Below are 12,323 nucleotides of genomic sequence, written 5' to 3' on the forward strand. Positions count from 1 at the left end.
GAGAAGACCAGGCTATAGAAGATGATAGAGACCTGAAGCATCTCACCTACAGCTCCCATGAGTTGCTGCAACCTCGCACGGTACAGAAAAGTAATGCCCCCCACTATGGAACAGCACAATCTGAGCAAGCCCAAGAGGCCAAAGTGCTCTCAGTCCCAGCCTTGAGGGGGAGGGAGGAAACGCCTTTTGGAAAGAAGACAAATATTCCCCTCTGCCCACCCCCAATTTTCCCACCAAAAATTTCGATTGATGGGAAACAGCTTTTTCCCTTATATATCAGTTTTGGCAGAAAATCTTCCTATCTTGATTTCATATAACCATTTCCACTTCTTTAACAGCAATATGGGCATTAGGCTAGAAGAGTTTCAACGCAATGCAGTTTGAGGGATAACTTCTGAGCATTATCCAATTTTTAGCTTTTTTTTTAAAAGTTAGATTTGACTGCCTGAGAGCCATCCCCCAAAAAAACCCTACAGCTCCTTAAGATTAATTTATTATTTGTCTGAATAGTCAAAAAGGTTAAAATAATTGTGATAAATTTAGTTCTAAAAAATCAAGAGAAATCACCAGTCTTCCTTAGTTAAAGTTAATTTAACACACTACACCTTATATAGAGCAGTTTTTAAATAAAACAATCACTAACAAATCATTAAATTATTATTATTATTATTATTATTGTTGTTGTTGTTGTTGTTGTTGTTGTTGTTGTTGTTGTTGTTGTTGTTGTTGCACTTGAAATCTAAACAAAACTGAAGTTACAAGTATATGGCATTAGACACTAATAGCATAGAATTACCTTTGAATCCTTAGCATAGTAAAGGGTACGACCTCGAAGTTTGAAATAACGCTTTTTCCACCTCTGAAAAGAACTGGTTTGCTTCAGTAGTAATCCTTCTTTTATACTTGTCTGAAAAATATTAAAATACAGAACACAAGGTAAATACATATCTAAATAGCTATGCATATAGATGAAAGTTACACTTTTTAAAATTTATGTTACACCTCATATAACTGTGAATTTAAATTTGTATCTGTTCACATTAAATTGAGACTAATTCTCTGGACAACCAGAGTTTGCATTGCTATTTTTTAAACAATGACAATATTGGCAAAATGCTAATTTTACATGTAAACTGAAAAGGCAGTCGAGAGGCATGTAATTATTGTGAAGATGAACACAAAATAATTCAGTTGTCTGGACAGCTGCAAACCCACAAATATTAAAGTAAGTAATAACTGATGGTGGCACAATTCAGAAAAAAAAATGCTAAAAACCATCTACACAAGGTCATTTCCAGTTCCAAATTTGATTATGTTGAGGAGAAAAACAATTTCCACATAGACACGAATTCAACAAGGTACTTAAACGTGTGTCTGATTCAAGCACATGATTTATGCCTTTAACATAGAGGGAATGATCCAGTATGATGTAAGTCACGCATGACTTCAAATGCGTTGCTGAACTGAAGCCTTCAGCATGAAATCAGCTTACCATTAAGAATGATTATTATATGGGAAGTGTGAGAACAGTAACAGCTAGGGATATTTTTACCAGGCAAATATTTTTAGTCAAAAAACGATTCGCCGATCCAAACCTTTCCACTGCAGACTGAACCCTGCCTACATAAAGCCCATTTTTTGAAATGAGTAAGACAGAAATTAGTATATTTTAAATGTGTATGCTGCTTTTGCCAGCGTGTGTGGGATTCATCCAACTGATTACAGAAATTCTCCACTTAACCAGATGAAATGACATGACACAGCATACTAATTGCATGAGTCTCGCAATTCATTTTCTTCAGCTTTGAAGCACACAAAGGGTATGAGAAAAAGCAAGTAGATTTGGACATTATATTCCAAAATGGTCTCTGATGTTTCCAGACTATTTCCAATTTGTGGTGTAATAACGTGATGCAAATCTTTTATAATACAATTTCTAGACAATGTGATATGAACATCATTTGAAGTTATTCTAGACCTTTTAGAGACTTAACCAAGACCTGACCTAAAATTCATAAACATCTCCTTCTGTTATCAGATGTCAAATTCTCCTTAACTTTAATGCAAGTAATAAAAATACAGAAAAAGCAGAAAGCACTTTAATGTTCCTACCATTTCCTTGAAACGAGAAACATCGCTGTTACATTCATACATCACACCCTTCATTTAGATACTCCTAACATCACAAACTAAGAACATGGTCCAACAATCACAAAGCAATTGAATTAATGCTCTTGAAAAAGCAATCCTCTCAGATGAAACGTCGCAGCTGAAAGTTTGGATTTATCTCATTTTACTTCACGTGCCAACAACCTGGACCAACACATTTGGTCAGCCCTCCCGCTCTAGCTAAGGGGTAGCAATTCCCAGCTGCAAGGGTCTGCTCACCACACACCATTTTAAGATTGCTTGCAGTTTGCTGACCAGACCCTAAGATAAGCTAGTTTTACATGATATAAATAGATTTAATCAGTTAACATATACAAGCACTTATTCAAAGCTATTTGTTGTAGCCATTTCATATCGCTCTCTGAGATTTTGGAAGCTCATCACACGGGATGGGAGTAGATGAGTTGTGTGTTTATCAAGGGTCAGAAGATGTAAGACTAGAGAAATTCAGTTCCAAGGAAACAGTACTCCACATACAGAGCAGGCACTGCCTTACTGGAAAAATGTCCGAAATGAAAGGAAATCCGTGTTCCCTGAAACGCACTATGTGTACTAGGAGACACAGAACATACATTATACTGAATATTTTCAGGAATTTTAAAATCTGTTCAAAGAACATAAATCTCCCTAAACCTTGAGCTATTACTCACTAAAGAATTAAGTCTTTCATGTCATTTTTATGCCTACATAAGCCATTTCCCCCTATTTCTATTCACCCCTTAAAACACCAGTATTCCTAATATCAAACCAATAACTTCAAAATTAAATCTATTTTGCAAATCAGCCATTTAAAATTAACTCCCTAAAGTTGGCAGTAAATAACTACGCAGGCTCTACAGAATGTATTTTTGTATCAAAATGTTAAAAAAATACTAGACTGGTAAAAATTTACCCAAGAAATGTAAGCACTTCATGAAGTATACACCTGAAATTTACATTTTACCACAAAGAGAGATACTGGGCTGAGGTCTGAGCATGTTAAATAGACACTTCCATGGCTGCAGGCATCAAAATTGAGCATAAAGCTTTGGCCCGATATCCTTAATTAACTTCATTTAGCCTTTAAAATGTGCAAAAAACTTCCAGCTGCCAACTGAGTCATTAGGTAATCTGTTAATAATGCTTTCCTGAATCTACACACAAGTCACAGCACAGCAATTTGAGACTGGAAGGGACCTCTCAGGTTGTTGAATTTGGGTCCACATTATTGCCTACAACCAGGTCATGTAAAGTTTTTCAAAAGCATTAATCAAGCTATAGCTACACCTTAAGAAAGCGATCGGTACCTTTTCCTCTCCCAACGGCAATTAAGACAGTGCTCCAGGATCTTGCTGTTCTGAGAAACCTTCTTCTAATTAATCTCAGTTGGACATTAAATCTGAAGCATAAGCAATAATCACTGCCAGTTATAACTACTTTCCTACGGTAATTTAGGAGAAAGAAGAAGTGCACATCCCACAATCCCACGCTACTTCTCACTTTTACAGAATCACCTCTCATCTGCTTGCCAAAACCTCTAGCTTCCTCATACAGCATCTTGTATCATCTAGTAATACAGCATCCCTCCAGAAGTATGGGACTATAATGAGAACAGAACAGAACAGAACAGAATAGAAATAAAATAGAATAGAATAGAATAGAAATAGAAATAGAAATAGAAATAGAATAGAATAGAATAGAATAGAATAGAATAGAATAGAATAGAATAGAATAGAATAGAATAGAATCACTATTATAGAATCACTAACAATCTTTACTACTTTAGCCATTAACAAATAGAAAAATTATTCACAATATTACAATCACAACATCACAGTGCTCCACAGTGGTATATTTTCCTGAAGAAATCTAATTATAAAAATCATGGCCACATTTCATAAAATTAAGAAGGTGTACATATGTTCAATTATCCAAGAATGTTGAATGCAACTCTACATTGTCATAATCTAAATGACAAAAATAAATGGGATTTGTGGGTATTTTGATCACGAAAAAATGAGAGGCATCTTCTTTTCCATCAGCAGATTTTTAAATATTCTGTACATAACACTTGAAAATTCAAAACTTACAGTTTTAATTTCAAAGATAACCAACCACATTGCCTTACTTCTAATTCACTCAATTTGTGAAGTAAGTCAGTCCCACATTTGCACAGAAGTCAAATTTTTTACTTATGCTGCTGCTAGAAAGACCCAAAGAAAGGAGAAAATATTCTGAATTTAGAAAACAGTAAACTGACTATGGATGCATTGTTGGCAACTGCAAACTAAAACATTGAATGACTGAAGATAAAACTCTCCTCTCTACTCCTTTTCAGGTATGTAAGTGGACGTGCTGCTCAAAATGTGTCAGGAGAGTGAAGAAAAGAACATCAGGAAATTTCTGAAAGTGAGAAGAATGAAAATGAGAACAGGAAAGGCCATAAAACAGGGCAAGTCAAATGTAAACAGGAAATTAAGAGGGTGAAGAAGAATTTTAAAATCACCTTGCAACAGATGCTCATGCTGAGACTAAAATGTTCCTTAAATACTTTGAAAGATGAAAGACAGCTAGGGGGTTGGCAGGATCATTTTTCAACAGAGGTATGAAAAGGGTACTCAAGGATGAGAAGATCACAGCAAAGAAGCTCATCAAATTCTTGGCATCTGTCTTTACCACTGAAGATGATGAGATGGTATCTCACACAACATGTTCTTCGTAGCATCAGAACAGCTACATCAACATGAAGCACATATACAGGAAGTACTAGACCAGCCAAATCACTGAGTCATGTGGACCTGAGAGCCTTGAAGGTCCTAAAAGGACCACTGATACTAACTTCCAATCCTGGTAAGACAGTAGAGTACATACAAAAGAATAATATTGCTGAGCCCATACACATCCGATGGGAAAAGTCAACAGAGCTTTTGTAGAGGAAAATACTGCCTTGCTACCTGCAGGGAGTTCAGAGGGTGGAGAGGAAATCATGTGGATAAATGAAGATCCAGTGGACTCAGATTTTCAGAAAGCCTTTAACAAGGCTTTCCACCAAAGACTATTGAAGAAATTAAGTTAGAATGGAATTGGAAAACGGGGCTTTTTGTGGACTGAAAGTTGCTCGAGAGATAGGAGGCACAAGTAGGGCTTAACAGTCGCTCTCTCTTCTGAATTCCCAAGGAATCAGGTTTATTCAAATTCAGTGACCCAAAGCAGGATCACACAACGAAATCTTCAGATTTGCAGAAGATCCTAAGCTGTTTTGAGTAGTCAAATTCCATGCCAATGGTGAGGAACTCAAAGGATGTTATAAAACTAAGCAAGAGGGCAAAGAGGCAGAAGATGAGCTTTGGCCCAGGTCAATGCAAGATGCTCTGCTTTGGGGAAAAAATCTAAACCGCACTAACATTCTCATATCAATTTGGAATGGAGAAGAGATCTGGGAATCACAGTTCACAGCTCTCTGTGCTCAACCACAGCCAGAAAAGCCAAAAAACTTTGGTTGTCACCAAGAAAAGTAACAAAACCAAGACAGAGGATGTCATTTTGCTGCTATATAAAACACTGGTGTACCAGACAGCTCTGGTCTCTCCAACTCAAGAAACAGGGTTAAGAAAAGGTACAGAGAAGGAAAACTCAAATGATTCAGAGGACGGAGCAGCTGCCTTACAAAGAGGGAATAAAAAAGCTGGAAAACTCTTCAGTTTGAAGAGCAGAAGACTGAGGGGGTAATATGATCAATGTTTATAAAAGCATTAGAGCAGAGTATGGTGAATGCAGAACTACTGCTTACCCACAACATCATAACAAGGAGGAATGTGATGAAACTATATTGAGATCAGCTTAACAAAGACAAAAAGCAGCACATCTTCACATAGCAGGTGGTGACTTTATGAAGCTTGCTGTCACAAGAGATTGTAAAGGCAGACAGCGTCAGCAAGTACAAAAAAAGGATTAGACAAATTCAAGAACACCACCTCTGCCTGTGGCCCCTGTAATCCACCATGGGGAAGTACCAGGGGAATGGACTGCAGCCAAACTCACATGCTGCTCCTGAACAGCCTTTCCTATTCCACTGTTGAAGACGGATTATTGTCTGACCCAGCAAAAAACGCCGCAGGTTGGGTTTTTCCCACTATGTTGATAGTATCTCTTTTGCTTTAAAGTCTGATGTTTGTGTTTGTAAGTGGACTTAGGCCCTCATTTACCAAAATAATTAACATTCGGATTGTTGATAGACCAGGCCATTAAAGAAAAAAGAGATTATAGTATTTGATATCGTTTAACGCCCTCCTGTGACACTTCATATGACTTTGCAAAGTTGAGTACTGAAATAAAACTGACCCTCTTCTTTTTAGTATTATGGAGAGTCTGGTACATTTTCACCTTCTGCACAGATACGGCTTTAGGCGGACAGAGTCTTCATTATGTTACAAGGTAAAGTCTCACAGCTCATATTAACTCGGAGCCCCTTAAAATATTCCATGTGTTCAGTAGATTGAAAATTACTTTTATTATTAAAAAATGTGATGATCAAACTCTTGATTTTGATTAAAATTATGACCCGGGAATTCCAAGCTTGTGATTTTCTTGACAATCTCTGTACAGCAGCTTCCATTACTGTCACTTATGCTGACAGATTTTTCATTAGAACTATGTCAAAATAAAAATAGATTTTTATCTATGGAGAATAAAAACTTTATCAGCTGCTCTGTGCAAGGGTACATTTTTATTGAAGATTCCTGATCACAGTGAAGGGAGCCTGACATCTGAAAATTAAAACCAAACCAAGAACTATGGTATACCTATGAATTTATACAGCTAAAAATGGTCAAAACAAGATCGAAAATCAATATGATCATGTTGACTATGTAACATTGCTTTAATTTCAAGAAAATCTTAATAAAAAGAAGTACCATGAAGAACTGATCACTCAGTGGAACATGTGGAGCTATATCATGGGGTACCTAAAGCACCATGCTTGCCTCAACTGAGATGTCCCAGGCTGCTGCCACTAACCCATCCTCCACATTACATTAGCGACAGACAAATCACAAGAAGTGGCAAGTTGCATATGCTCAGTCTGTCATTGTTGATGACAGCTAGCCCTGTCCCATTAAAGAAAAAAAACAGTCCAGCTAGCTCTGAGAAAACAGCTTTCCAAAATCTCAGAATGAAAGCCAGCCACACTCCCGCTACTCCCACCACAACACTAATCTGTGATTAAGCATCATCATTTTTGTGTAATAATAAAACAGTATGTTCTTCCAAAGTTATTCTTATATTCTATATTTTTGGGGTCCTTTATGTGGATGGACTCTAGCCTAAGTGAAACGGTAATACAAATAAATGCAATTATACAGCTTATGCAGGGCACTTTTTCCTCAACCTTGTTCTCCCTTCATGTTCCCTTCCAGCCTATGCTGAGGAAACAGATTTTGCATTATTGTTGTTAAAATAATGAAAAAAATACCTTTCAGCTTCCTCTGCTTGGAATATATGGTAGTATAGTAAAACATGAAGTAAATTGCAGAGAATGAAATTGCAGAGAAATTGCCATAACAAAAATATCCTGGTAGCAAGGTGAAGTTCAATTAGCAGATTCATTTAAAAATAAAGGTTATGGCACATATCAAAAATGAATAGGATATTGCCATATTAGGATGAAACATTACACTGGGAATTAAGAAACAAACAAAAATCTATTTTAGATATAAACTTGATACTGGATTGAGAATCGGAAAAGAAACTTTATCTGCAGCTCAAGTATTTAGACGCCTAACTTCCATGCATGTACAACATGTTGATCTCACCTTCTGTTCTCATTAATCAGGGCATGAAACAGCTGTAATACACTGAAAAAGGCTGAAACGCTCCATAGGACTGTGACTTAGTGCCAAAGACTTAAGGGTCTGGGTGTTTTTACACAACTCAGCTAACTTAGTCTTAGACTAGTATTATACAGCTACCATTTGGAGCTTTAGTAGCTGTTCCTTTTTAATTATACATGCTCTCAGCAAAGAGATTTAAAACAACTAAGTCTAACTGGTTTTGAGACAGAAGAATATAAATGGTACGTATCTCAGGAAGAAAAAAAATGGAAAAAATAAAACCCATAATAAACAGTCAAAGCACTCAGCTGGCAAGGTTTTTTTCTTTACCAGAGTTATTTAGGTCTTGGTCTCAACTAAATAGGAGGAGCACTCAACACACTTGCCAGTCTGTAAAGTACATGCAGTATAGGTCCAAAATAAACCATTTTGCCACCTCACACAGCAAAATGCGGAAAAAAAAAATCCTGTTATGTTTCCACAGAAAAGAGCAAACTCTTCCTCTAGTTCTGTCCAGTGTTAACATACAAATAACAGTTGATCAATTACTTGAGGAAATTACAACAGCATCATATAACAAAAATATATTAAACACCTCTACAAACCTTTAAGTGATCCTTTCTTGAAAACTAATCATAAGTTAAGCTTGTCGTAACAAACCTGTGTTTTACTTCTTGCAGTTTTAATTTTTGCCCCTCCAAGAATGTTTAAACAAATTCCAGTGGTGCTGTCAGCCTTCCTAGGAGCTCCGCTGGGTAGAAAGGAGCCTACGCAGAGCCACTTAGAGCTTGTGACTCTCCAGGGAAAGCTGGGGAACAACTCATTTCCTTCTTGCAGGCTTTTTCCACATCTCTATCTGACTTTCACCGATCAAGTTAGGAAAGAGAAAAAGCTTGTACCAACAGAATTCACACAAGGAAGAGTCGTAGAACAGAATACAATAGTTCAGTTGGAAGGGATTTACAACCATCACCTAGTCCAAAACATACACATTGTAAACATACAATTTCAAGAAATCTCAGGATCGCACAAATGTGTTTAAAAAGAGTAAGTTCTTAGAATCTTTATATTTATTCACTTCTTTGAAGAGATGAAAAATGTAAAAATACCATCCCATCTATTCACTCCTTAACCTTTTCTAAATTACCAGTCATTGTTAGAAAGTGATCAGTCATTGCAGTTGATATCTTACTCAATGCCGAAGTCTATAGAGACACCAGTTTCATAGATGCTGTAGCCCTGTGATCTGCAGATTCCTGATATGTTTAGAATTACAGAGAAGTTTATTAACTGAATACCCAAGCATTCCTCAATTTTTGTAGTGTTTCCGATTGCTGCAGATACAGAGATTACACGCTTTAATCTAGTTCAGTGACTGCACTCTGTTGCAAGTTTATATTGGCCCCAATTTTGTTTTACTGGATGGCACATAAAATCCTGGATACACATTAATCATGTTTTGAATTACATTTTCTAGTATTTTTCCACTAACAGTCTTAGCTTAATACTCTACTTCTAGAATAGTTAAATCAATAAAACCTTTTATTCCATCATAACTCAAAAGCAAGGATCTCTTGCTTACCTATACAACTTTTCAGGCATGGGGAGACAAACAATAATCTATTTCCCACTACTGAGAAATTCATCTAAAGATGAATTAAAGATTAATTCTCACTTAACAGTGAGAAGGCTGGGAATCTAATTTGAGTGACAATGGTAAAATCATACTAGTGAAATGTGCAACAAGGAAAACAAAGCAATGTACAGCAACAGGCACTTAGAAGAGCTACTGTATTACAGATAGTGAAAAATCCTTTTGATTATCGTCAAAATTATTTAGAGAAAGCAGAAATACAGGATAGATACACCACAGATTGGACATCTATTTCCCAGTTTGACCACAGATTTTATGTGTGACCTGGGGCAAATCAGTTCTTGTGTGTTCTTTGGTCTCCACAGTGCAAAAAATACCTTCTTTATTCTCCTCCACAAGAGTCGGGTTGTGATTTCTTACCATTTTATTGAGCATCTCACTAGAAGTGGCATTTCATTTTAATCAAATTTGTTAATGAATGACTTTTTGAATTATGAGGACTTCAGAAGTAATAAAAGCGGAACTAAAAAAATTCACAATCCCTATCCTTTATGGTCAGAATGATAGAAAAAATGTTGAAAAGCACAGAACTGTAAACAAAGCTGCAGGATAAAAAGCTGTATTTTGAGACAAGGAATAACACAGAACTTTTTTAATACTTGTACTCCATAACTAATACTGGTACTGTAGGTTCAGGTTACATATATTCACAATTAAGGAGCATAGTTGTGGCAGAATCACAGAACAGTTGAGCTCAGAAGGGACCTTTGGAGATCCATCTAGTCCAGACCCCCTCACAAAGCAGAGTCACCTAGAGCAGTTCACCCAAGACTATGTCCAGTCAAGTTTTGAATATCTCCAAGGATGGAGACTCCACAACCTCTGTGGACAACCTGTTGCAGTGTTTGATCACCCTCAAAACAGGGAAAAAAAAAAAAGGGGGGGGGGGGGAGTTTTTTCTTGTGGGGGGATTTTCTGTATTTCAATTTGTGCCCATTGCCTCTTGTCCTGTCACTGGGCACCACTGAGTCTGGCTCTGTTTTCCTTACACTCCTCAAATATTTGTACATATTCATAAGATCCCCCTGAGACTTCTCTTCTCCAGGCTAGACAGTCCCAGCTCTCTCAGCCTCTTCTCATATCAAAGATGCTCCAGTCTCTTAATCATCTTCGTGGCCCTTCGCTGGACTCTCTCTAGTATGTCCATGTCTCACTTCTACTGAGTAGCACTGAACTGGACACAGCACTCCAGGTGTGGCCTCACCAGTGCTGAGTAGAGGGTCACCTTCCTTGACTTGCTGGCAATACTTCTAATGCAGCCCAGCATACTGTTGGCTTTCATTGCCCCATGCTCCTTCTCTGCCAAGCTGCTCTCTCTTCATCCCCTGAGCTAGTCACTTGGCTGCAGAATGCTATCAGGCCGATGTCTTCCTCTTCATAAACACATGCTGACTCCTCCCAATCACTGTCTTGTCTTTCATGTGTTTGGAAATGGTTTCCAGGATTACTTGCTCCATCACCTTCCAAGGGATTGAGGTAAGGCTGACTGGTCTGTACTTTCCCAGATCCTCCTTCTTGCTCTTCTTGAATATAAGAATGACATTTGCTTTCTTCCAGTCCTCAGGAACCTCCCCCAGTTGCTTTGACCTTTTAAAGGTAACGGAGAATGGCCTTGCAATGCCATCAAGTTCCCTCAGCACTTGGAGGTGTAGCCCATCAGGTCCAGTGGACTTGTGTACATGCAGTTTAAGTGTTCCCAAACTTGATCCTCCTCCACCTAAGGTAAGTCAAGTCTTCCTTGCTCCTGACCTTCCCAGTGGTCTCAGGGGCCTGGGATTGCAGAAGGCTGGTCTTACCAGTAAAGACCAAGGTGAAGAAGGCATCGAGTATCTTGGCCTCCTCCATGTCCTTTACCACCAGGTTCCCTGCCTCATTTGCCCTAGTCTTCCTTTGTCTGCGGATGTACCTGTAGAAGACCTTCTGGTTGGCCTTCACATCCCTTTCCAGATTCAACTCCAGGTAAGCTTTGGCTTTCCTAACCCCATCCCTGGATGACTGTTACTCTAAATTCCTTCTGGGTCACCTGCCACTGCCTCCACCTTTTGTACGCTTCCTTTTTAAGTCTGAGTTTTTTCGGAAGTGCCTTGTTCATCCATGCAGTAGACTGCTCTTAAGATTGTAGGACTATCACAAACAGCCAGATTCTGACTCTGTCTTTCACTCTACCTTCTGTTACTTCTAGAAGTGAAATTCCTTGTAGCAAAACCACAACTTTTTTCTAAGTTTGCTTTTCCTATAATTCCTTACAAATGTTACTGAGGCACCCCTTGCATAATTTCTCCCAATCAGGATTTTCTTATACGAAAATATAGCAGTTCTAGACAATGTCTGGAGCCCAAATTGGCACCAAAAATCCCAGTTCCAGTTACTGTATTTTAATTAATTTGGAGTTATTAAATTTAGTAGGTAAATATTCTGTAGCATGGTGTATTTTGGAGGAAAATAAAAAAAACAGTTTGTGATACAGTACTGAGTAAGTGCCAAACAGATCTGAAGTTTACTTCCCAGGCCACTAACTATCCTCTGTAACCTCTGGTAGGTGGCTTATTCATTGCACCTCAATTCTGAACAGGTAGAAAGGAATAATGCTTCCTCACTTCAAAGAGATGTTATGCTGATACATTCACTTGTTTGTGCATATATGTGTGTGTGTACATATAAACATTACATGTGTACCTACTGAACCACTATAA

General features: G+C 37.8%; 1 protein-coding gene across 2 annotated transcripts in view; it reads right to left on the minus strand.

Annotated features, from left to right (window-relative positions):
* Positions 1-12,323, minus strand: part of DGKH (diacylglycerol kinase eta) — a gene marked incomplete at both ends in the record, with an annotated part of 163,612 nt that overhangs the window by 73,166 nt on the left and 78,123 nt on the right. For both annotated transcript variants that reach the window (XM_082304376.1, XM_082304377.1), the window contains one exon: positions 797-907. In XM_082304376.1, coding sequence (XP_082160502.1) covers positions 797-907 — 111 coding nt within the window. The remainder of the gene's footprint in view (positions 1-796; positions 908-12,323) is intronic.

This window comes from Platalea leucorodia (assembly GCF_965183815.1).
Source record: "Platalea leucorodia genome assembly, chromosome: 2".
In the NCBI taxonomy this organism is placed as follows: domain Eukaryota; kingdom Metazoa; phylum Chordata; class Aves; order Pelecaniformes; family Threskiornithidae; genus Platalea; species Platalea leucorodia.